General features: G+C 40.6%; 1 protein-coding gene across 1 annotated transcript in view; it reads left to right on the top strand.

Annotated features, from left to right (window-relative positions):
• Positions 1 to 25,692, top strand: part of NOX4 (NADPH oxidase 4) — a 120,389-nt gene that overhangs the window by 34,661 nt on the left and 60,036 nt on the right. Inside the window, exons 9-11 of the mRNA XM_088140547.1 lie at positions 9,734 to 9,956; positions 15,049 to 15,216; positions 16,324 to 16,386. Of these exons, the coding sequence (XP_087996673.1) occupies positions 9,734 to 9,956; positions 15,049 to 15,216; positions 16,324 to 16,386 (454 nt within the window). The remainder of the gene's footprint in view (positions 1 to 9,733; positions 9,957 to 15,048; positions 15,217 to 16,323; positions 16,387 to 25,692) is intronic.

The following is a 25,692-nucleotide window of genomic DNA, read 5'->3' as shown; positions in this document are numbered from 1 at the left end:
ATGAATTGGGATGACAGCTTCCAGAATTCCTATATAGCTTGTTGGCTGGGAATCCTAGGATTTGGAGTCCAAAGGCATCTGGAGTGCCAGCTTGGGAAATGCTGATCCTTGAGGTTTCAAAAATGTGCAAGTTGTTATGGTCTGGGATCGGAGTGAGGATCATAATTTATAATTAGGAGGTCAAGTTCTTGGATTCTAAGAGCTACCTGGAAGCAAGACCATAGCCAGGTTTGGACAATATATCAAGCTATTGGGTAGTTAGGGATCCAACATGATATCAGAACATAGCTATTGTCTTAGCATTTTGTGTGAACCAGTCTATCAACTTTAAAGCTATGATATAGTTCACTTCAGGGGAAAAGCTTATTATGTGAACCCAGTCACTAAGTTTTGTTAACCCTTAGGCATGTTGTGTGAAGCTGGCCCACGTAACTGTCTCTGCAAATACAGCTTAGTTTTTGCAAACCTAGATTCTGAACTAGCTGCCTATAAAAAGGGGCAAAATGAAGTTTTGGCTGAAAATTGGTTGGCTTATTAAACTTGAGTTGAAAGCCAGCTTCAAAGACATTGTGGGGGGGGGGGATTTGAAGGATAATGATAGAGTATCTTGGCATTCAGAATCTTTCTTATTACAACTGATTAAATGTAATTAGTCTCAGTCTGAACACTGTGGCTATTCATTGATGAATGAAGTATTTGACCTTTCTAGCACATGTCTGCATACCTTATCCTGAATAGCTTGGATGTGTTTTAATGTAAAGAACACATCTAATCCTGAAAAAAATGTGCCTTTTCAGCCACTCACGTAATTTATAGCTGCCTTGTAGGGAATGAGATGTTGATATTGACAGGCCAGGCAAAATGGGCCGGGCCGTGATATGCACACGGGCAGGAACAATATTTTGTTCTTTTCTGGAATTTTTTTTTTTTTTTACATGTGGGAAGAAATAGTTGTTTTCTTTTTTAACTGTGTTAACTATATTATAAGTCTCATACTATCGTTTCTATGTCTTCCCCATCTCAAAATGCCAGGACTTTATGCTGTGGACTTTTTTTTTTTTTAAAAAAAAGGAGCTTGAAAGTCACATAAGATTTCTTGCTACAGATTGGCTCCCCCTCTGTGTTTTATAGTATAAGGGGGCAGTCAGGACATGGAAGCATACTGATTCATCTGAGAGGAAGTCAAAGTTTTTCATCCAAATAATGATCAGTGAATTGGGAAAGGGTTGTCTGATAAGAATAGAAGAAATTATTGGATACAAAGGAATGAATGAGAGGGACAAGATATCTTGGCTGTAGATATCTTGCTGCAAAGCTTCGGCAACTTTGAAGACCAGCTCTTGTTTGAGAGGGGCTCTTTGCCTGGAGATTTAACTCTTTGTAACCTCTAAATACGGGTTCTCTTTCTTCCTTTCTCCTTTCTGCCCAGTTACCTCTTCCCTTCACTTTATTTCCATGAAGTTTTGTTCCTCCCTTCTCTTCCTCTTTCCATTCCTCTTTCCAGTCTCATGCAATCTCTAGCTTTTCTCTCTCTCTCGCTTTTTTGGCATTTTCTGCTGAAAGGTGGAATACTTGTGTGTGTCTTGTGTGGGAGAAAAGAGTTTGGGTGTGTGTAAGAGAGGGAGAGTGGTTAGTATATGCAGATGGGGATCAATTAATTTTCAAAATGGGGCAACTTATTTTACAGGCAATTAATTTTAATTGCCAGTTATTAATTCAATTTTTTTTTTCCTAACCCTGCTCTTTCTTTGTAGTGTGACTTCAGGCAAGTGCATGTACACGCATTCTGGCAGCCTTATTATTTGCAATCTCATTATCTGCAGTTGTGCATATCCACAGTTTGGAAATACACATGTGACCTCTGTGAAAAGCCTCCCATATCCACACCTTGAAGTTCATTTTGGTATATGTTGAACATGCTGAAAATTTTGAACAGGTTTTTGCACACATGTAAAGTAGCTTTTTTCATGCCCCAATTATTTGTGGACTCATTATACTCCTGTGTTATCTGAAAGGGATTTCCTGTATTCACAAGGGCCATGTCTACATATATGTACATGAATATACACATGCATATATCTCACATGTACACATTTATGGTGGGAGGGAGGGAAATCTCCAAGATTAATTTCAGATGAACTTGGCAACTCTAGGTTGACAAAATGGGGAAGAGGAGCATGGCGCATGACTTTTGTCTGCGTGTATATTTTTTTTCCTTCCTATTCTTTTCTGAGTGGGGAGTCATCTTTCCTATAAACATGGGGGTAAGACTGGGAAAAAGCTTAAATGCACAGTTACCTGGACAAGATTCAAGAGGAGGTGAGCTGAGCAAAGAAGCTACTTCGGTACACAATGGAGTGGTTTTTAAGCATATGATTTGTCGTCCCAGTTAAACCTACAATCCTAGGATTTGTTAGAAGTCCCTCTTCCAAGTACTAACTAGAACTGGCTCCATTTAGCTTCTGAGCCCACCCCAGGCCACTCAGGTGTACCCATCACCCTTTTCATATGTGCCTCCTATTTCTTTTTTCAAAGGCTGATGGGCACTTTGTAAAAATTAGTGACTTGATACACAGGCAGAGAAGAGACTTTTTTTTCCCCCCAAATCTTGCTAGTTGCTATGAGGGCTAGAAAATGATTGCAAAGACAAGATGTTTGATTAGCCTTTACTGACATTTCCAAAACAAAGAGCAAGATTGCCAAAGGATGGGGCATTAGCACTCATCATATCTCTTAATCTCTTTGCTTCCACTTAACCAACAAGAACAAATGGAATTAGGTAGATGTATGAGAGAGCATATGGAAAATTGCATCATTCATGCCACATGCAAAATGTTGCTAATTTTTCTTTCCTTTTCCATCCAATGCATAGAACATTGCTATAGACACCTGAGCTAAAATTGGCTTTTAGCTGATTTGATTTGCCCTCTTTATTCTGCCTCTGGACACCTGTTTTGAAAAATCCTTTGGCCTCTCGATCTAGCTTATATGTTCCAGCTTCTTTCAACATTATTATACATCATCCTCTGATTTTCCAAAGCTGGAATGTAATCTGTAATGGCCGCAGAAATGTCACCTCTTGCCCTTGATGGTTTCAAGTTTTAAAAATGAAAGAATGCAATGGTTGACTAATGAATAACTCTGCGTTGGCTCCTTTCCCCAATTCAGCCAATTCTAGCCAAGGGAGCCAATCTCATGCTTCCAATCAAGGAGACAACTTAAAGGAATTGGAGGGGGGCTATCCTAGCGGTCTTAATTCCCTTGTCCTCTTTGCCTTGCTGGGATTTAGTTTGTTCTGCCTAGAAAAACAGCCAGTTTTGCCACTTGGTTTTGCCTAGGAAAAAAGCATAGATGTTGGTGGTGTTTTCAGTTACATTGACTACCAGGAAGGTACCATATAAATAGTTTCATCCTTGTTAGAACTCCTCAGGTGTAGGTAGTCAGATGTTATTCCATGCGGTTCAAACTCTCAACCAGGAGTTGAACTCATGGACCTTCTCACTTTAGATGACTATATCCAATGCATTCACTTTAGGACCTATCCAGTCCTGCTACTCAGTGATTGCAGGAAGGAATATCTAGAAGCTGTGTCAGAATAGTATATACAGTCCACCTTACCTTAAACTCTCAGAGCAGAAAGATACAGATATTACATTGTGTCATGCCCCAATGTACAGGGTTTCCACCTCCACCATCCTCTTGGAGGGGGTAGAAATTATTTTTTATACAGTGTACTATGGTATTTTCAGTTACACTGACCACTAGGAAGACACCACATGACTGGATTCCATGAGCAGATGGGTAAGGCCATTCCTAAGACTTCATCTATGTTGGCTTCATTGGCTTCATTGCTGAAAGTAGATATCTCAGATGTGCCCCCTGAGATGTGCGGAGACTCACCAGGTGCAGCAATTGATGGCAGGGAGGAGAAAGGGAGGGGAAAGATCACATGACTACACCCATAAAGGTGTCCCCTCATCTTCTCAATTGTCCAAATGATCTCTTCCTTCTCTTCCTCAACCATTAAACTTCTCCTGTCTGTTTAGTGATGATTGTGAAGGGAGTGGCAGCAGAGGAAGAGATCACAGCAGCAGTGGGGTGGTGGCCCATTCTGACTCTGTATCATTCCTTCTACACAGGCTCATATTGGGGCCTTGCTATGGCTGGGCTGCAAAAGTCTGACTGTAGACATGACAGAAAAGAGATACTTCCTTTGCTGCCCTCTGAAAGTCATTTGAAGTTCTGCAGTCAAGATTAGGTGGCTTATCTCACACAATTGGGGAAGGCTAGTGGGACCCCTGTCTCTGTGGGCCCCAAGATGGCTGCTACCTCTGCCATCACTATTTATATCTTTAGTTGGTTTTAATCTAGTCCAGAATTGCTGAAACAAAAACACATGCTTTTGGGTTATTTTGAAATTCTTTCTCATGCTTTCCTCTTTCCTAGAGCTAAGTAATCTTTTTTGAAACTCCCCCCCTCCCGCGAATGTAATGGTTACTCATTCCTTCCTTGTTCCCAAGGCCAAGTCTGCCTTCCTTCATACATTGATCCAGTGGCATTCTGGAGAAAACAAAATGGAAAGTTTATTATCCGCTCCTCAGAATCCTCCCTTCACTAACCCAAAACACTGGAATCCCCATCCCACTTTGGGGTTTCTGAATGGGACCATGAAATTGGGAAGCTATTTACGACTCTGTATGAAACATAGCTACCCATTCTTTTTTAGGTATCATCTCTTGAGACAGCCCAAGTGATGGAAGTGAATAATGGAGCATCACTGCTATCAAGCGCTTTGTGAATTTCTAACATTGCAATAATGGATTGTGTACGTTGGCAAAGATTCAGGACAGCGATAAAAAGTTCTACTGTAATGTCTCTTTCTCTCAGGAGGATGTGTCTTAAACAAACACCCTCTTTTCCAAATGTAGTCCTCTTCAGGTCCTAAAAATGTCAGTTTGTGCAGGAGGGTTTGGGTCCTCTGCTCCATTGTGTGTGTGTGTGTGCGTGTGTGTGGTGCTTTCGAGTCAGTGTTGATTCCTGGTAACTGAAGGAGTAAGTCCCTGCAGTTTTCTTGGCAACATTTTTGGAAGTTGTTTGTCCTTGCCTTCTTCCTAGGGCTGAGAGAGAGTGACTAGGCCAAGGTCTCCCAGCTGGTTTCTAAGGCAGGGCTAGAACTGATGGTCTCCCAGTTTCTAGCCTGGTGCCTTAACCACTACACCAAACTGGCTCTTTGCTTCATCTTTAGCTTTCTTGAATTGATGGGGGAGGAGTTAAAGAAACAATAACCATTAGGGCTGTGTATGCTTCAAAATGGTTTCATTCATTCAGCCTTTATCCAAGCACAGAATCTCTCTGATGATAATTAATCAGCCATGTTGTTTTTATCCTGAGCCTGAAGCTGGTGCAGTGGCTTTAAAGGAGTTGACACATTAAAGTGATTCTTAAAGCAGCAATATCTTTCCAGGCCCAAGTGGCAGCTTAAAAAATGACATGGCCTCTCTCATTAATAGTAGAGAGGTGGTCTGTTCACACTTGTTCAAGAGCCAAGACACTTCCTGAAGTGTTCACAGTCCTACCAAACTGGTGCAACTGAACTCCATCAAAGTACCTTCACATTAAGAATGGAGTTAGATATTAATGGTTTTTCAGAATTCTCTCCTAATTTTTTCTTGCTAGAGAAACTGGCTAAATAATTTATCTGGAAATAGAAATTCTACAACATTTCTTAAGGCCAGGATTCCTCCTTTTTAGTGACAGGAGCATGCCTCCTGAAAATATAGCAGTGATGTTGGGGGGGCATCAAGACAGTGTAGGCAAATGGAGAGATAAGTGTGCTTGTAAGAAGTTTCTCACCCCCTTTGGCCACCTTGTAACTGAGTAAGTGCAAGAGCATCCCACTCCATCCATGATCCTTTCCCCAAAATTCTCCTTTGGAAGAAGTTTCTCAAACTATTTTTCATCAAATGAGAGCCAGTTTGGTCTGGAGGTGAAGGCGCCAGGCTAGAAACCAGGAGACTGTGCGTTCTAGTCCCCCTTTAGGCATGAAAGCCAGCTGGGTGACTTTGGGCCAGTCCCTCTCTCTCAGCCCAACTCACCTCACAGGGTTGTTGTTGTGGGGAACATAGGAGGAGGAAGGAGTATTAGGTACGTTCGCCGCCTTGAGTTATTTATAAAAATAATAAAGGCGGGATAAAAAAAAAAATCTAAAAATCGCATGAGAAGTGGTAGAAAGAAGAAATGCAGGGAAATATTTCTTTCTAGCCCTAATTGAGAATCTTGTGTAAATTGACTTCCTAAAGGGAAACAGTTGGCCTTCAGACCTTCTGGTATAGAGAGAGATTGGGGGTGGGGTAGTTAGGAGGGAAACATACAAGTCATCATTTTTACTATTTAAAGAGGGCTTGTATATGTATAAGGACTAGCCATTCAAAGAGAAGATAAAGTATTGCAGAATTGAAATTCATTTAATCCCAACTCCTATCTCCTGAAGATACCAAAGTGGAATATAATTACCACATCAGTGTCTGGGAATTCTCAAGCCTCCCCTTAAACAATTCCAATGTAAAAACAGCTATCTTAAATTACACTACCGGTCATTTCCCCTGCAAAGTAGCTTACGCTACTAGACAGTCTCCTGATCTTTAACCAAAATCTGCAAGTCCCTGTAATGGCCATCTCCTGATCTCTGGGTACCTTTCAATTTTTTTAAAGATATCTTCCCCAAATCATATTTGGGCTACACATTTCTGTGTGAACCAGTAACTGGTGTGGGCCCCCTGACCAGATCGTGAAACTGAAATGTGAAATTGAAGGCAACCCAGATCAGTGACTCATGCAGAGACAGAAAGGGAGGCTTTCTATTTGGATTTCAGGAGGAAAAATTTCATCTGATACTTCGTGGAGAGCAGTGTTTGTCAAGACTTGTGGAAGAGAGCGAGGTGTGCATCTGATCCTTTCTCCAAACCTTACGTACTGTAGCTCAGATATCCCAGCACCCCTATTTATAGCAAATCTTCAGCTTCATTGCATTCCTTTTATTACAGTGCTGTCTTCTTTGGTGCTTGTTGTTTCAAAACAACCTGAACATAGAAGACTGGGATGTAGCAATTTGAATGTTATAAAGGTGGAACATAAACAGTGTGCTTAGTTTGCTCTTGATCCTTACCAACATCCATGATTGCTTGGGTAAAATTGCTTTTTCATTCAGCTCTCTTTGCCTTCACTGGCCCTGCCCTCATTTGCCTTCACTGCTCATTCTTAATCTGGACTGTCCGGCCAACTGAGCTGATTTTCTGGGATGCTACGACCGCAACAGCATCGTAGATGCCTCTAAACAGAATCCTGTAGGGAGTTTTCACAAGTAGGTGTGCTAATTGAACTTGGGGGCAAAAATTATGGAAACATGGAGGTGAGAACCGACAGTGCCTGAGATGCACAAACCCCTATGCCCCTTAAAGATGAAGAAAACAAAACATTGGGTCAATGTTTGCAGAAGGGAGTGGGTTTTCTGTTTTTGGAAAGGGGAAGGGACTTATGTTGCTGCCTGCAAAGAGTTAATACAGAGGCAGGCAAGCTAACATTAGGGATATTCACTTATTCACTGCAGCACTGATTTCTTCCTCCTTTAAAGAAGGGAGTAATGGGTAATGTGGTGTTCCTGCAGCACTGCTCCATGGTCTCTGCAGCACAGGTTATTGGCTAGAAGTCACCGTGAAATCTTTTGGAGGGGCAGAAAAGCCGAAAGAAATGGGGAGTTTTATATCTCGCTCAGCCTCTTCCCCCTATTTTAAACTATTCGTACATATCTTGGGACAGAACCAGCTTTTTTTTTCTTGCACTCCCCTTCCCTTTTTGATTTCCGACTGCATTTTTGAAGCTTGGGTTCCTTTCGTTTAATAAAAACGTATGTCCAATGCCAGCAGAACAGCACAGCTCCTAGAAATATTACTGCTGCAAAGACTGGAATTGGCCCCTTTTGTTTCAATGAAGAACAGCATTTTGCCTCCTTTCTCATTTTTTTAAAGCCCAATATTCCACGTGGATCTTACCATGGCTCCTATCACTGTATAAATGAATAAAATGGTGCGTGTTTGCGGCCCATATTATATACTCTTTGTTTTTTTTAAGAGGGGGAGGTTCTGAATCGTTCAGGCAAGGGCTTTGGTTGTGTAGGAGGGGACAGTTGTAAATAAAGATAATTAAAAACAAGCGCAGCCCTCTACGCAATTACAAGAAAGAGAAACAAGGCTGTTAATTTCACCTCAGCGTTCATTTGCTTTCATTTGGTTTTATCTTTTGTAACAGTCTGCAAGTTGCCCAGTCAGGGGATATCGATCAAGCTCTAGGATCAAAGCAATGGGAGGAGGAAAAGAATTTACTTGCCTCACCCTGTTGTTTTTCTAAGGGAGCAAGAATAATTTTTCAAAATGGAGTCCCATGGAAATCATTACGGAAGTGAAAATGCATGCGATGGTGTTGTTTGGATTTTGCTGGGGGGAACTCATAAAGAAACATCATTCTTTGCATCTGTATTTGTGGGGAAGAGTCTTAGCAAACTTCAGAACTTAACTCCTGAATTTAATTAGATTTAAATTGCGTATACGGGTCCGTGGGAAGGAGGGAAATCATTACAGTTTAAGAACATGTGGTTGCAGCTCGTTTCTGGCTGCATGCCCGCAACACATTTAGCCTGGTTACTAGACCGATTTTCTGGATTCACATAATACATTGAAAATTAGCTGTTCTGGAGCTCATGGGTGCAGACAGTATGCTAAGACAGATCCGCACATATATATATTTAACGCTAACCAAGCAGAGCATGTATAAATGCATATGCTAGGTCTTTAACTGACTTGGTTTAGCATGTTGTGTGAACCCAGCGTCTGTGTCTTATAATATGTACAACATCTATATATGGCCTCCAAACATTTTGGATGTAGCTTCTGGAATTGTAACCCTTAGTGGAGAAAAGAGGACCAGTGTTAAATGCACAGAGAATAGTGACATTAACAGTACTTTATTGATTTAACTTAAATTATCTTGCTGTTCAATTCAGTTTGGTCCTGGCTCCATTCCCTTTTTCTTGACACCATCCATTGTTTGGAGTAGAGCTCCCAGCCTGCCCTCATTGGCCCTACATGCCCTTTTGCCTGGAAGAAGATTGTCCTCGTCTTATGGCTTTGTTATATATTTGTCAGCCACTCTTCCCCTTTAAGGCTAAGTGTGCCTTTTCAGTACTCCATGAATGTATGGGATATGCTGGCAGTGAGAAAAGGGTATGCTGCCTTAACGCAGGTTTTGACTAACACTGGTGATGTTACCTAGTTGGGTAATGAAATGTCTGCAAGCAAACAACCAAACTCAGAGAGCACCAAGAACTCCACCGTTCATCCCTGAGCTACAGGCATTCTCTTCTATTGGAAGGTTTTAGGTAGCTGTTTGTCAATAAATTCATAGAAAAGGAATGATCTGTAATTGCTGCTGACAGTGGAAGTCTCATGGCAACCCTGCAGGTTGTCACCAAGAGTGCGTTCCTGCCCCTGGAAGAACATCCCAACAGCAAGAATGAATTAGAGATAGGTTTGTGCTTTGAATTGCCATTCAGAGCCAAAAGGCTTCTAGCATTTCTACAGTCATCAAACAGCCCTTTAATCTGGTCCAGCTGGAGTTTCTCTAGCAGAGGCCCAATCTAGTGTTTTGTGATCGCCTTTCTTTTCTGTTTTTATTTCTGTAGAGGAGTTCTGAAATACCAAACTAACCTGAAGGAGCATCCCCCTGGATGTTTTAATCCCAACGTGACCATTGAAGAGGACAGCCCGTTTGCAGGTGGTTTCAAACAGCCCCTCACAGAAAGTGCCATAGAGCATTTCCCAGGACGACTGATGGAGCTAGAACCGCTTCTCCAAAGCAACTTTGTTTGTGCAGAGGAGCCAAAATTCCAAGCTGGTTTCCCTGAGGTTTGTATGAACATCTGTGTTGCATTGTGCTCCTGGCAATGATGCCTCTGCTACCAGTTGGCCCTTGTGGTGTGAAAGCACCAAATGTTCATAAATATTCCAATTTGACAGGGAACAAGCTGTTAAAATGTTTGTAGCTAAGCTTCTGGGAGGGAAGAGAGAGTTGTCATGTAGGCAGAGTTCCAAATTTAGACAGGTGTAGCTGTGGTGTAGAAGAGATCTGGTAAGAGATACGAAGCTAAGAAGGTGGAAGAAAGTGGGCAGGCAATCCAGGCACAAATCTAAAACTTCAGCATGATCTACCAACTTTAAAAAGCTAAACCATCAAATTAGAAGTGGAAGAAAATAATGTTAAAACTGGGGTTGGAGTTGGTACATTTAAAATCATTCAAAGGCTAAGCAGAACAAATGCATTTATTGCCGAGGTAACATTAAAAACGAAGAGGACATTTCTCTTTTTGAAATTTTAGTCAGGGTGCTGCCTCAGAGAAGACCCTGTCTTGCATTTCCCTCAATCAGCAAAGAACATCTTAAACTACAGGCAGATCCATATAGAAGGAGCCATTCTCACTTATATTTGGGTGCCAAATCATTTACCTTTTCATAAATAAGGCCAAACCTTTGGAATTCTGCCTAGAAACAAATTAGCAGCCAGTCCAGTTCATATAAAATTGGTGTTTTTAGCATGTGAGAGTCCAATCTAGTTCTCAGGTACAGTATCCAGACAGTCTTCAAGGGTCTTCACGTGCATAAGGCAGGAAACTAACTGGAAAGGAAATGATTAAGGTTCAGTGAGTTAGAAGCCATGAACTCAGCTCCTCTATTTGTTATTTATTGTTTGTGATGATGTTTTTCACTTGTTTTTATTCTCCTAGCTGCCCAGATTCATATGTTTGACATAGGCGGCCATATAAATTGAAATAAATACAAGTGTAGTAGTTGGAGTCAAATGTTGTTGCGTCCAGAAGTGTTCCTGAGATGCCTATGAAAATGAACTGGACAGCTATTTTTTTTAATTAATACAAATAAGGGGTCATCCTTTATTTTAAAAGAATGGTTATTAATTACTATTAATTGTGAAGGAATGCTTTCTTAAAAGCACTGCCAGTAGCTATGATGGTGTAATGATTGGACTACTACAAGAAGACTAAGAATCAGATTCAAATGCATATTCAGACATAAAGGTTTACTGAGGGACCTTGGGCCCGCCGGTCTCTTTCATCCTATCTTAAAGTGCTGTATGGATACAAATGGGGAAGGACTATGCAGATGAGCTTAAAGGAAATGGACAGATTATCACCTACATCAGTAGGTAAAATCCATATGTCCCTGACCAACCCACTTCTGTTGTTTCCACAAGCATTCCTTATATATTTATCCATAAGTACTTTAAACAGCCAAGGGGAATCACTCATCCTGTGTTACTTCTTCTAAGTTTTGAACCAGTAGCTAAGCAATTCATTGATTCTCATATATGCATTATTTCCATTATATGCTGGAATTCTGGGAGTTGAAGTCCACACATCTTAAAGTTATCAAGTTTGAGAAACACTGATGTAAATCAACAAATGTAAACTAGTTCATAATCAGATCTTTACCCTTTCAACCAAAATTCTACTAAACACCTCCCCAGGCACACAACAAATTAATCTCTGTAGTTGTTGCATTTACTTTTCCTTCCTTTCTTTTTATAAATGGGAACAATAATGGCATTCTTCCAATGGTCAGGCACAGATGCAGTCTTCACACACATGTTAAATATGTTGCACAGCTTCTGCCTAAAGAAACCACATCCATATTTTAACTTTTCTCCAAACAAACCACATACATATTTAATATTTCTCCAGTTATGTTTCCACACCTGCAGTGTTACCATTTTTCAAAATTCTCATAGCATTTATGACTTTCTTTTTCTTGGATGCTAACAAAATCATTTTTTTCTCTAGCATATCACTATCATTCCAATACAAACCTCTAAAAATACTCATTCCAGAATTTCCTTGCTTCAGTTTCATCCCAAATCATGTCATCTTTTTTATTTTTAATTTTAGTCATTCTGCTGAAGTTTCTTGTTTAGTCTTTAGACTTCAAAATAAAATGGTTTGCCTTCCATTCTTACCAGCCTTGTATATTCTTTGACTCTTTGATCGCAAAAACAAGCATGCTTTTAAATTTTTGTTCATTTTTTGCTATATCTACATATAAATAGATTTATCTTTAAATCACATATTTAAAAGGGACAGAACTTTTTCTAGAAAAAGTTATTTTCCAACTTTTTTTGTTAGAAAATTATTATTTTTCTAACAATTCTCATTTGTTCTTTGATCTCCAAATAGCCCAATCACTTTTTCTGTATTCTCTCATCTTGTTGCCATCCAGCCATCCATCCAGCCAGCCATCCATCCATCCATCCATGTTAAATGGCAGAATATTTATATTTCTCCCTGGAGCACATTAATTCAGAATGTTGCAGAAATTCAGCATTTTCTCCAAGCTCATTTCCAGATAATTCATTACTATAATCCAACAGAGCATAATATGCAAGTATGTAATGAACTATAGGAATAACCTTGAGGAACAGGAAGAAAAGTCTCAACCAAGATAATGTTCAGGTAAAAGAGATTTGAGTCCAACGTAGAAATGTAATTTGAGAAAGCATCTCAGACTTGACCCTCTCTAGTTATCATGAAGATAAAGGGAGAGAAGGGGAAGGGTATTCAGATTTGCAAGATTCTGCTCCTGTAACCTTACAATAAAAGTACTACTAGCATTTGTAACTTTGATCTCCTAGTCTAGTCTACCATGAAGGGCCGACAAAGTATCACCAACCCTTGCATTCCTATTTTCATATGCACCTATAACAATCTAGTTGACTGCAAGTCATATTTTCTGCCATTACTTTACCCCTTTAATTCGTAAGGAAATCTACACCTTGACTTCATCAAGATCAGACCACCATCACTCAGATCAATTACATCCTTCACTTTGGTCATCACCAGATGGGCCCAAAGTTATTGAACTCCACTACTCACTATGGTTGTGGTCAATAAAAGCTTTTGCATTGAGAAGGTGCAGACCAGGTTACCAGTCTTATTTGTGGCGTTGCCATATCAGTATTCCCTGCTGTAGGGTAGGGACTGCACTGGTCAGTTTGGGTACATTTTGTCCACTCTATCACAAGTGCAATCAGAGTCTAATTTTACTCAAGTATGTTTATGCTATTCTATGCAGGCTAGGATCTCTAATCTAGAGATTACCTTGAAAGCCAACATTTTTGATTATCTGCCATCGAGTCTTAGTGATCACACAGATAAATCTTTTCAGATGATCTGTCCCCAGGTCTTCCAATGATGCACTCATTGCCACTGTAATTGAGTCCCTCTACCTTGCTGATGGTTATCCTCTTCTTCACTTTCTTCCACCTTTCCCAGCATTAGAGCCTTCCCCAGAGAGCTAGGTCTTTGCATAATGTGTACAAGTAGGATCATTTGAGCCAGGTCATTTGGGTCTTGAGTAAAAACTCTTGCTTGATTTGTTTGACGATCCATTTGTTGGCTTTCTTGGCTGTTCACGGTATTCTCAAGAGTCTTCCCAGCACTAAAGTTCAAAAGGGTCAATATTCTTTTTATCCTGCTTCTTCAAAGTCCAATTTTTGAGTGTCACAGGGAAAACCATTGCCTACACGATTGTGATATATAGACACAGAACAGCCCCTGAATATCTTTTCCACGGCTCCTCTACCAAATCCCACCAACTAGGATTTACATGCAGTAAATATACTTCAAGTGTATGCACTCAAGATGTATAAAGAAAGTAAAAGAAATAAACCATTAATAAACAAAGATTGCTGCACTTATCTGACAGTCTTAGCATGGAGTAGCCAGTGGAGGGCATGAGCTGCTAATGTATAATGAATTGAAAACTGCAAACCCAGGTTTGCAACTAAGTATACCTTTGACAAGGAGCTGCTCTCTGCTAAATGTTGAGCGTTACCTAATACAGCTGTCTCAAATTTGTCATATCAATTGTATTTGTAGGTGTGCAGTTAAAAAAAACTCAGCTGGCTTCTGTTTTGAATCTAGCAGTAACCTCAAGAGGATATTAGCGCAAAATGGGTGCTTGGTTCACCAAACTGAACTGACTCTGATGAACAGCTATTATTCTCTAAGGCAGTGTGCTGGCTGGGGAATTCTGGGAGTTGAAGGCCAGACATCTTAAAGTTGCTAAGGTTCAGAAACACTGCCTGAAGGGATGGGATTTTATTTACTTTCTAAAATGTGCAAAGTGGGTGAAGTTGTGTTTACCTTTACCTTTTAAAAAATGTACTATACTTGCATTAGCACGGGGCTCTTGAAAAATAAGGTTTCTTCCCTGATGCTTCTTGGAAGGATGATAATTGCATAGATACCTGGGCATTCTAGAAAGTGCTTGGGAAATAAACTTCTCTTTTCAAAGAGTTTGGTGCCGGTATAAATGCAAGTTTTTCTTAAGTTAAAAGGTAGAGAAACTCAGTTGCTTAGTACTAGTCTATTGTCAGGCCTAGCCCAAGAACAACAGCGAAACAGTCCAGTTGAGTATAGTTCCTTTATTTGCTTACACCTTATAGACAGAATCTTGCCAAACTAAATCTATACTACAGCAACTAGTGGAGATACCCTGGGAGATTCTAGGGAGTGGCTATCTTGAACCTCTTACTCTTCCCACGTTCCTCTTGTAGGCTGTATTGCTTTTTGTCTCCTTTCCCCACCTGGAATGCCCCCCGTCCCTCCCAATAGCCTTGATCTCCCACATCACTTTCCTCCTCGTAGATACATTCCATCACATCTATGTTCCATTCCCCATCCATTCCTAGGTTCAGTTTATTAAATTTTTCTATGCTATTTTTAAATGAAAAAAAAATCAGTACGACAATTTGCTGGCTTGGAGGTCTATCCCCCAAAGTAGACAATGAAATGAGTAGATTAGCCCAATCCATGCATCCCTTGACATAGTATGAGGATGTACTTTATACTGAGATGAACTTGCCAACTAATTCTTGCTGGCAGGTTTTCCCAGAAAAAAAAAAAAGATTGTTTTTATTTCCCATCTTCAGACCTGGCTTTGGATCTCTGGACCATTATGCTTATATTGTGTGGAAAGGCTGTACCGCTTTATCTATAGCAGCTATAAACCTGTCACACTTACCGCAGCGATCAACCATCCATGTGATGTCCTTGAAATACAGATGATGAAGGAAGGCTTTAAAGCAAGACCTGGACAGGTGAGCTAATAATCAGTTGATATTCCAAATCTTCCTCATTTTAGGACTTGCAACTTATGTTCATCTGCTCTGTTTTCAGGGAGAATTTTAGATTTGCATTTGCAATTAAACACATTGGGACAAAACTAGGGAGAGTTGGATGTTATACATCTTTTGGAAAAAGGATGAGAAAGCCAGGTTCTGGTCCCATGTCCTTGCAGAAAGTAAGCTGCTTGGTGAGGATGTGTTGTGCTTTGCAGCACTTCTTGGATTGACCAGGAACCCCAGTAGTATTAGACACATGCTCAGTTCAATAAGTGGTACAAGTGAGCTCCATGCTATGGTAAATGTACAAGTTGTTTTTTTTCTGTGAAAAGAGACAGTCCTGTCAACTTCATGGTTTTAAAAGTGAGTTGGATTTTTGAAGAGAAAGACAAACGCTAGCTGGACTTTGTTCCTGCAAGCATTCATCCTATTATGGTTTTGCTAACGGTGAGAGAACAAGTCTACTCCCACTAGCACCTATAGCGGAATTCTTATGTCCCTAGTCAGGGCTGGGAATAGAACTAGCACAATACAGTTAAATCAGTCAGCTACTAATCCGGTCATAGCTCCATACTATTGTAGGTAACTGAATTAAGGGTTGTCATTTCAAGAAATTCATAGCTCCTAAGTGCCTCATGAATCTTCGAAGAGAGTTTTTCAGAGCTGTAGAACATGCAGCAGGATTTCCAAGATGCCTTTAGGAATTGACCAGATCTGTAATGGCAAAAAGAGTCTGTCTGCCAGATATGGTGGCTCCAAGCTGTTTAGAGCCTTGTATATTATAAGCAAAAACTTGAACTTGGCTGGGTTGCTGTTTGGAAGTCACTACAGTTGTTTCAACAAAGGTGTAATGTGTAGCCAGCTGGCTGCTCCACTCAGCAACCTGGCTGTCTGTATTCTGCACCAGCTGGAGTTTCCAGATCCAGCACAAATATAACTCCACACAGTTCATAGTATAGTAATATCATATGCATTAACTTTCCAGTGGTGTGAGCAGCCCTACATTAGGAGTAGCATCCCCAAATGACTTTTGCTATCCTTTTCTTTCTTTCTTTTTCATTTTCTTTGGCTGATATATTTCAGTATGTCATTCTGCACTGTCCAAGTGTGTCATCTGTGGAAAGCCATCCCTTCACTCTAACAATGGTAAGGATTTTATTTTTTGTTTTATATTATCAGCTGGTGTTTGGTTTGCTTGCTTGCTCTGGAGATGTAAATGAACAGTATTTACTTTGGATGGATGGATGGATGGATGGATGGATGGATGGATGGATAGATAGATAGATAGATAGATAGATAGATAGATAGATAGATAGATAGATAGATAGATAGATTATGGGGATGGAGAATCTGTGTTCAAAGGGTTTCATGAAAACTTTGCAAGATGAGGTGCTACCATGAAATGTGCTGGCTAACAGCTTGGCTGGATTCAAAAAAGGGTTGGACCAATTCATGGAAGTTATCGGGATGAATGGCTGTTTGCCTGGATGGCATCTGAAGGCCATCTGCTTGGAGACTCGTGGGCTTCCTTGTGCAATTGATTGGCCACTGTGAGAACAGACTGCTGGACTAAATGGGCCAGGGATCTGATCCAGCAGGGCACTGCTTATGTTCTTATGCTGAATATTTCACAGATACAACTAAGACTGACAACCTAGCGTACATCTTCTGTATCTTATTATAAAGCATCATGTAGTTACTTTGACAGGGGAAATGAAGTGAACATTTGCAACATTATACAGTACATAAATAGTAAAATTTATACCAAGTGGATGAATGTGTGTACCTTGATAGAATGTTTATTAAGGATGGGAAAATGGATGGAGAAATCTTATACGCTCAAATGCTGGTAGAAGGATAGCAGGAACTATGTGGTCTGTTGCAAGGAACTATTGTTTGCTGAAAGAAGCAAACATGTCTATCAGTAAGAACAAACGACTGCCTACTTTGTAAAATAGAAATGATAGTTGAGGATATCAGGAGAAACACAAAAGTAAGCTGAATGAGGAATGGAGTAATTAAATGTGATTGGTAAAACAAGTAAATGTGTGCTGAATGAATATGGATTAAATGTGCAGTGAATACAAAAATGACTCACTGATTTTACAGGATCCAACCCTTTCATCAAAATGACAAAAATAGTGTACTGTCATGCTGCAAGCTCTGCTCCTTTTGTACATCCATGTGACATCACAATTCATATACAAATGGGATGGTGCTTATGTCACAATGGTGCAATGATGCTACTTGTCCCCTGTTTAACCCCCCTGCAGATGCCTCTGACCAATAAGAAAGAAATGTAGAGAGAACGAAATGGTTTAGTCATAGAGAGAAAATGAATGAAGACTGGATCACAAAACAGAAGTATAGTAAGGATGAATGGGTTGTGGGAAGGGCAAGACTGAGAAAGTTGCGACGGGATAGAATTGACAAGATCCTAAAAAGATAGAGGTGAGGAGATTGAAAGTTCAGGGAAGTACTTTCAGGCTAGATTTTATGAGTATTTTCCGGATGATAAAATGCTGGCCACATGTGGAATAAAGTAGCTTCATAAAGTGTATGGTCCTTTTCATTGAAGGTCTTTGAATAAAGGCCAGAGAGTCATCTGCCTGAAATGCTTGATCAGATCTTGCACTAAGTTTAGGGTTGGACCAGAGGACCTCTTATGCCTTTGGTTCACTGTTTCCTACTCCTTTTCTGACTTCTGCACAACATTTTTTTTTACCCCAAAAGAGAACAAAATGATAGTTATATGAGTATATCTGTATATAGAATTAAAACAGTATTTCCATTTGCAGTCTTTCAAAATGGGATGCATACATTAAAGACAGATATTGGTCAGAAGAACAAGAATCCATCTGAAGACAGGAGATAAAAAAGCAGATTTTCATCTTAAAGAGAAAAGATATTGCAGAGAGATAAGAATTCTGTAAAACTCATTTGAGTTGGGGGAAGGCTTGGAGGAAGCAACTGCATGGGGGAACAGGGAGTATTTTAGATACTTTGGTCTCAAGACATGTAGAGCTTCAAAAGTCATAATGAACAGAAAGTAAGATAAATCTCCTTTGAATCACTCGTGAGTCTTGGTGAGTACAGGTAGACCTCCCTTATCAGCTGGCTGCCTTGTGCAGCAACCATTCGAAGTTACGACGATGCTGAAAAAAATAATTTTGCGGCTGTGCATATTTACAACCTTCACAGCATCTCTCTCTCTCAGTCACATGTTCACCATTACAGTCAATCTGTACACATTATTCTGCGCCTGACCCTTCCCCCCCCCCGCCCCTTTGCAGAGCAGAGAGATTGGAGAGGTATGGATTAGAAGACAGTAAGTAGGCATACAATGGGGAATACACATTGAAAGGAATGCACTAACGGTGGCTGCCTAGCACACTTGGGGCTGGGAACCTTGGGTGTGCTGGGCAAGCAGTCAGCACTAGCACATTCCTTTCGATGTGTTTTCCCCATTGTGTGCCTGTTTACTCTCTTGTAATCCCTTCCTCTCCAATGAATGTAAATACAAACATTAATTCCCTTCTTGCTAATTATCCCAGCACTAGGGTGAGCATTCCAAAGGGCAGGGGAGTGGGGAAAAAGGAAAGCAGAATTGGGGTCACGTGATTTCCCACTTAGCAACCTTGTCACTTAGCGACTGAGTTGCTGGTCCCAATTGTGGTCTCTAAATGAAGACTGCCTGTATAGAGAGGCATCCAAGTTGTTTTCTTGGCAACAATACAGACATGATTTGCTGTTGCCTTCTTCTTGGAGGCTTCTGACTTCCGAGGCTAGCCTATCTGTCATTTGCTGGCGGTCTCCCATTCAAGCACTAACTACGATGTACCCTGCTAAGATTCTTTTTTAAGGTGAGCCCAAGTCGTCAAGTACCTAAAAGCAAATGGAATGCACAGAAGACAGTTGCCAGTGCTGGAATTAGCTCATCAGTGTTAGGTATCAGCCACCTTCCTAGGAGCTGTGACTTCTGATTTGTTATAAGCTGAAGCTGCTACCTTAAGCAGCATTTTTGGTTCTTCCCCATATCTACCGGCCTGAAAATTTATATCAGTCTGCATGGGAGTCTCTTCTGTGTCTGCTGAGAAAGGTCTGGGGACATGGAAGAGGGTATCTCCCTATCTTGGTACTTCACCTTTGGAATGATCTCCTTCCAGAAACCAGGTGGGGCCAGCATTATTTGCTTTCTCATGCCAGAGGAAGATCTAGCCTCTTAAAATCCTGTCTATTCCAGAATTAAAAACCACAGTTTAGCCCTTCGCTGTTCTCTATGATAACTTGCCTCTCTGCTGTGGCTTTTTGATCACTGCTGTTTTATTCTCTTTATTTTTAATTTCATGTTATTGTTTTATTTTGTTCTCTGAGATCCTTAGGACACAGATATGCTATAAATATTGAAAGAAATATTGAATTGATGGCCATTTCCATTTATGATGGCTCAGCCTCTCTACCTCTCATTGCTATAATTGGAACCCCAAATTGCAGGAAGTTTGAACCCCACCCCCAATTGGTCATTATGACTGTACTGTGTTCTTTTCTATTTCTAGTTTCTCCCAACATCTTAAATTAACAACGATGCCTGCTGCCTGATGGCAAAATTAGGTGTATTTTTACTTTTTTATGACATAAGGATCATGTGGTAGAAATTCCTAATTTTCTCTGTCCAAACTCCCCCCCCCCCAGTTGCTGTTTTGTCTCAGGTTGGAATTTATCCCCACCATTTCTTTTCCACTGTAATATGAGGCTTGAGATTCTGATTTGAGAAGATTTTGACAATATTGCAACATCTCATACTTAATCTGCATTCTTTGGCATTGTTGGCACTGAGTTCCATCAGGTTTTTAAATTGTGTGATGCTGCATCAATCTTCAGCCACATTCTTCCCTCTTTTCCCCTCCCCTGGCCGCTCAGAAGCACTACTTGCATGCCACTCCTGATCCCAGCCTTCTCCAGTTTGGCAATTTCCAGATGTGTTGAAACGGAAGCTCCCAGAATTCCTAGCCAGCATTCCTTTCAGCTGATTGGGAATTCTGGGAGTTTCAGCCTCCACATAAAGAGAGGGTGCCAGCTTAGGGAAGGAAGCCTTATTTCAGCCTTCCCAATCAGGTTACACTCCAATGAATAGGCTTCATCTCCCAGAATTCTCAGTCACAGCATGGCTATATTTGCTGGGGAAAACTGGGAAATTCACATATCTGGGGGGCATCTTGCAAGCTAGACTGTAAAATTGAACAAAATCATTCAGTAGTAATTGAAAAGCAAGATAAGTTTGGGAAATCAACAGTGAGTCCAAGAGAACAAAGAACGCAAGTCTTGATCATTGGGTTTCTAGAAATCCACCCACAGATCCCACAGTTAAGTTTCAATTTATATCTCAAGACTCATCAGATGGTGCTTTTACCACCTCTTAGTTTGGTTACTCATCCCTCTTTTTGTTTTGATGCCCATAGCTCCAGATGTGGACCAAGTAGCTACAGTCTTGCCTGTTTGCCTGATTCCATCCTACCATTTGTTAACTTCAGCAGAACTTTGACCTGCAAATAAAAAACATTCCTGTCCCTCCATGTGCCCAAAGCTGTGGCTGCAAAGGGCAACCTTGTTCAGCCAGTGCCCTGTTTCGGAACCAGCTTTCATCTAGAGTCTGTCTGTTTCTGCCGCCTGTTTTCTCTGACTTGTCAAACATGCGGACGAGGGTTGTGTTTCCTCCTCGATAGCTGCCTTGCATGCTAAATCAAGTCACCCAGGAATTGGGGAGAATATAGTGGAAAATGGAAAGAAGGCTCTGAAAATCTGCCCGGCATTTCTGGAAGTACCTGCCTGCATTCCTGCTGATCATTTTTACAGAAATTGCAACTGGGTATATCTCTGGTAACATAGGGAATTAGCAGCGTGTGATATGTCTGTCTGTCTGTCTGTATACCTATTTTTTTAATTCCAAATTTATCTGTGTGTTTCTTTTCCTGTCTCTCTTTCTCTCGAGAAATTTATTGTTACTGATCATGATTCAAGCAAACAAGCATAGTTTATTCAGAAGGAGCATGAGACATTTCAAGCAGTTGGGACAAAGGCAATGATAGCTAAAGCTCAGTCCTGAGATCCAAAAAGGAGATGCCATACTATTAAATCCAGGGACCAGGACGTAGACTTTGTAGTCAAGGGACAGATCAAAATTTAGAAGCCCAGATGTGTGCCAGAGTCCTGGGCATGTAAGTACAAGTAACAGACATGGATTGTATTCACTCAACATGTTCACCCTGGTTACAGAATGAACTCCTTTTCAGGGTTTTCACAATAAACTGAACTATAAACTGTGTCTAGATTTACATAGCACACTAAGCTACCAAAAAGATCCTTCTGTTTAAAATTAACCAGACTAAGCATGTTTTACCTTCCTAAATGACAGCATCAAATTAATCTGGGCTGACCTCAAAAACCTAAGGAAGATAAAACATAGTTAGCATTCTAGGCTAGATTGAGAGGTTGAAAAAAAACATTCTGGAAGAATGACAAATTTTGTTGCCAAAAAGTTATGTGGATGTCCCCATCTGGTCACCAGGAGCTGAACTTGGTTCTGACTTTACAGGTAGTCCTTGCTTAGTGATCACAATTGGGACTGGCAAGTCCATCGCTAAGTGACACTGTCACTAAACAGAAAAATCATGTGACCATGACAGACTTATGATGTCACTTCCCATTCGGTCATTAAGCAAGACATCATGTGACTGTGACTTGTGATTTTACTGCCAGCTTCTCCATTGACTGCTTCTCCGAAGCTAGTGGTGAAATGTGCAAATAGAGATCACGTGACCACGGATGCTGCAATGGTCGTAAATATGAGGACTGGTTGTAACTTTTTCAGCACTGTTGTAACTTTGAACATATCACCAAGCAGGGCAGTTGTAAAGCAAGGCCTCCCTGTACTTGGATTTACCCTGTTGTGCAAATAAATCTGTTGTGTCTCAGTTGTCCTCGTTATGTGACTATGACCACGTTTCCAGAAGAGAGCTTTGTAGAGCAGAAATCCCAATCTTGCATCCTAGTACAGCAAGGGTACATGAACTTTGCTAAGGATGCACGGCTATTCAGGAATGTCAGTAGGGCTACAATATCTGAGCTGCCAAACTCTGGATGATTGCTAGAGGGTCACACTTTCTGGCACTGGGTTAGGTGACTAGGACAAGGCCAAAAAGGATATTTGGGTTAGATGACTTTTTGGTTGGAGGCAGTATCATGTTGAAATAATAAAATGGTATTTCAAATTAATTGGAAATTTCCCCATATAAGCCTCAAGGGTTTAAAATAAAAGGCATCTAAGCAATGCCGGTGAAGAGTTTGGGGAATGCGTGGTGAATTTCAGGCCGCTTTACAAATTGGTTTTACCTACTCTCTGCCATCTTGGGGCTCATTTGCTTGACAAGATCCATCAGCTTGTCGAGTTCAGCCCCAGCAATGTCTGTCGCTTCAGATGCTTGGAATATTCTTGTTATTATTATTATTTAGAAAATATAAATAATTTCCCCACTTTTCAATAGGCAAGGCTCCCAGAGCAGCTGAGAGAAAATAAAAGTTTTATTTTAAAAAATACAATAGGCAGTAAAACCTTCTAAAGCATCCCAGGAAACAAGAGGCAAGCATAAAAACAGACAAATGCTAAGGGGCTTGAAAGCTGTAAAATGCTTGAAAAGGCTTAAGATGTCTGGGCAAATTAAAAAAAAAAAAGTTTTCTTCAGGCGCTGAAATGCATGCAAGCTGAGTGCAAGTTAAGCCTGCAAGTTAAGCTGTAGTAGGGTTATCACCACCCTGTAATGGAATTCTCTGGGAACGAATGTTACCAAAATCTTGTGGAACAAGAAGGGATGAACATTCCTTTTGTATCTTATATTTTTTAAAAGCCTATTTATCTTTTTGGTCAATTGATAAGGACATCTAATTGCAGGCAACACAACAGGGTTAAAAACACATCATCCACACATTGTAAATACAGAATTAGAATTAATATTGACAATAACACTTTTTGATTGATTGATTGATTGATTGATTGATTGATTATGTGCCATTAAGTTGTTTTTGACTCCTGGCGACCACATACAGTAGATAGATTTTTTCCATGACGAACTATCCATAATCTGTTCTTTCAAGTCTCCCAATGGTGCACTCAACGCCACTGTAACTGAGTTCATCCACCTTGCTGATGGTCATCCTCTTCTTCCTTCCTTCCACCTTTCCTAGCATTAGAGCCTTTTTCAGAGATCTAGGTCTTCTCATAATATATTCCAAGTAGGATAATTTGAGCCTGGTCATTGGGCCTCAGTTGAGAACTCCGGGTTGATTTGTTCAATGATCCATCACTTTGTTTTCTTGGCTCTCCATGATATTCTCAAGAGTCTTCTCCAACACCAAAGTTCAAAGGCATGAATACTCTTCCTATCCTGCTTCTTTAAAGTCCAACTTTTGCTTTCATGGAGTGTGACAGAGAACACAATGGCTTGCATGATTCTGCATGATAGACACATCATGGCATTTGAATATCTTTTCCAAGGCCTTCATGGCTGCTCTACCAAGTGCTAGTCAGCAGTGTATTCCTAGAATGCTTGAATATGTGTGATGTTTGATCCTAAAAAGCAGAAGCTTTCTTAAGTTATTAAACAATGACGCTGCATTGGGGAATAACAGAAAAATCAAAATATGACACATTCATTCAGGCCACGGGGCCTTTTGAAAGAGCTGCATTTTGAAAGCTTTCCTAAAAGCCAGCAGGGTCAGTGGTGTGCAGATCTTGAGGGAAATGCAGTTCCAGATGGTGGAGCAGTGACAGGGAGGGTGTGTTTCTGGGGTCTCATAAGATGGCACAGTTGTTGTTGTTGTTGATTATTATCATCATCATCAACATCATCATCATCATCTGACCTGGGGCATGCCAACCCTCCCTGATCTTACAGGATGGGCAGAAACAATTAGAGAGATACAGTCCTGTAAATAAATGGATAGCATCTTCCCCCTTGAGTTGAGAGGTAATTAGAAGGAGGAACTGAGGCATCAGGGACACAGCTTAATATAGTGATAAATGAGGTCTAAAGTGCATATCACTGCTTTCTAAGATTCAGTAACTGATCTGCTTTGTCCATACAATAAACCTCTCAGCCTTTCAAGGTAGGTCTAGTCATGTAACAGGCAGGGCAGGAATTCCAGGAATGCAGCTGTATTGTTCTAGGGCAGTGTTTCTCAACCTCAGCAGCTTTAACATGTGTGGACTTCAACTCCCAGAATTTCCCAGCCTGACTATGTGGGTGAAACAATTCACAGGCCTTTGAACTAGTCCATAATTTAGTGAGGGGAGACTGGCTCAGTTCTCATTCCAGTTTGATAAAATGCAGTATTCCCATTCATACACTCGCAAAACCTTGAACAGCTTGATACTCTTGTGATACCTGTCCTTTCTGAAGTCAACACCAAACATGGGCAAATACACAAGTACACGGGAAGAAAAGAGAAGAGGGACATTAGCTAAGAAGGGGACGATCAGGTCAACACAACCCACTTTCCATGAGTCAGATTTAAGACTGTCTGATCTTTTGAGTGTTGTTTTTAATACTTTGGTTTAGCTGTGATGTAGCATGGCTGGATATGCCTTTGTTCCCAGTTCCAGGGAAAAATAACCATACACATGAATCAATGTTCTGAGAGTGAAAACCACAGAATTCTTCTTTAGAAGCTGAATAAAGCAGTCCAGGCTCCTGTGGGATTTTCGGCTCTCTGAGAAGGGGAAGGGGAAAAAACAGAGAATGCTGCCTTTAGTCCAGCTGATTGCTCAAATGCATTTGCTTCTGATTTGTTGGTACATTTGTGTATATTTGTATAGAAGAGATCTGAGGCTTGGGAAAAAAAAAAAAACAGCCAACAGAGGGTATATTTGCAAATAAGACATGTCCCTAGAGGCAAAAGGCAATGAGACAAAACCAGCTGATCTGCTATCATTTTGTTTTCAGGGACTAAAAGGGCTTGCTAACAAAACTCAAGAGGAAGTACTTTTTCCAAGGTCCTGGAAACTGCCCTGCTCAGATCAATGTAATTCCCCATTTAATCCAACATTTCCAATCCTGCCAGTGAGAGCAGCTCCCCAAGATCTTGGGTAGAGGGATTTATTAATTAATTAGTCTGTTTGATTGGTTGATTTCTGTCTGGCATTTCTGCACATAATATTCTCTCCTCTCATTTTCCCTACAGTAGTAACCTTGTGAAGTAGGTTGGGCTTAGAGTGGGCAACTGACCCAAAGTCTCCTTGGGAACTTCCATGGTTAGGATGGGCTTGAATCTGGATCTCCTCCATCTCAGTTGTAGAAGACCGGAATAAGAGTTTAGCAAGATTTGTTTATGCCTTTCTATATTTACTTTCTAAAAATTTGTGTAATCATGTAATTTTGGGGGGTGGGGGGCAGGTAGGTG

The sequence above is a fragment of the Python bivittatus genome, unplaced genomic scaffold, assembly GCF_059951505.1.
Source record: "Python bivittatus isolate LINGU-HERP-01145 unplaced genomic scaffold, Pbiv_v1 ctg000340_np1212, whole genome shotgun sequence".
NCBI lineage: Eukaryota > Metazoa > Chordata > Lepidosauria > Squamata > Pythonidae > Python > Python bivittatus.
The sequence above is the reverse complement of the archived record's forward strand: the minus strand, read 5'-3'. Positions and strand labels throughout refer to the sequence as shown.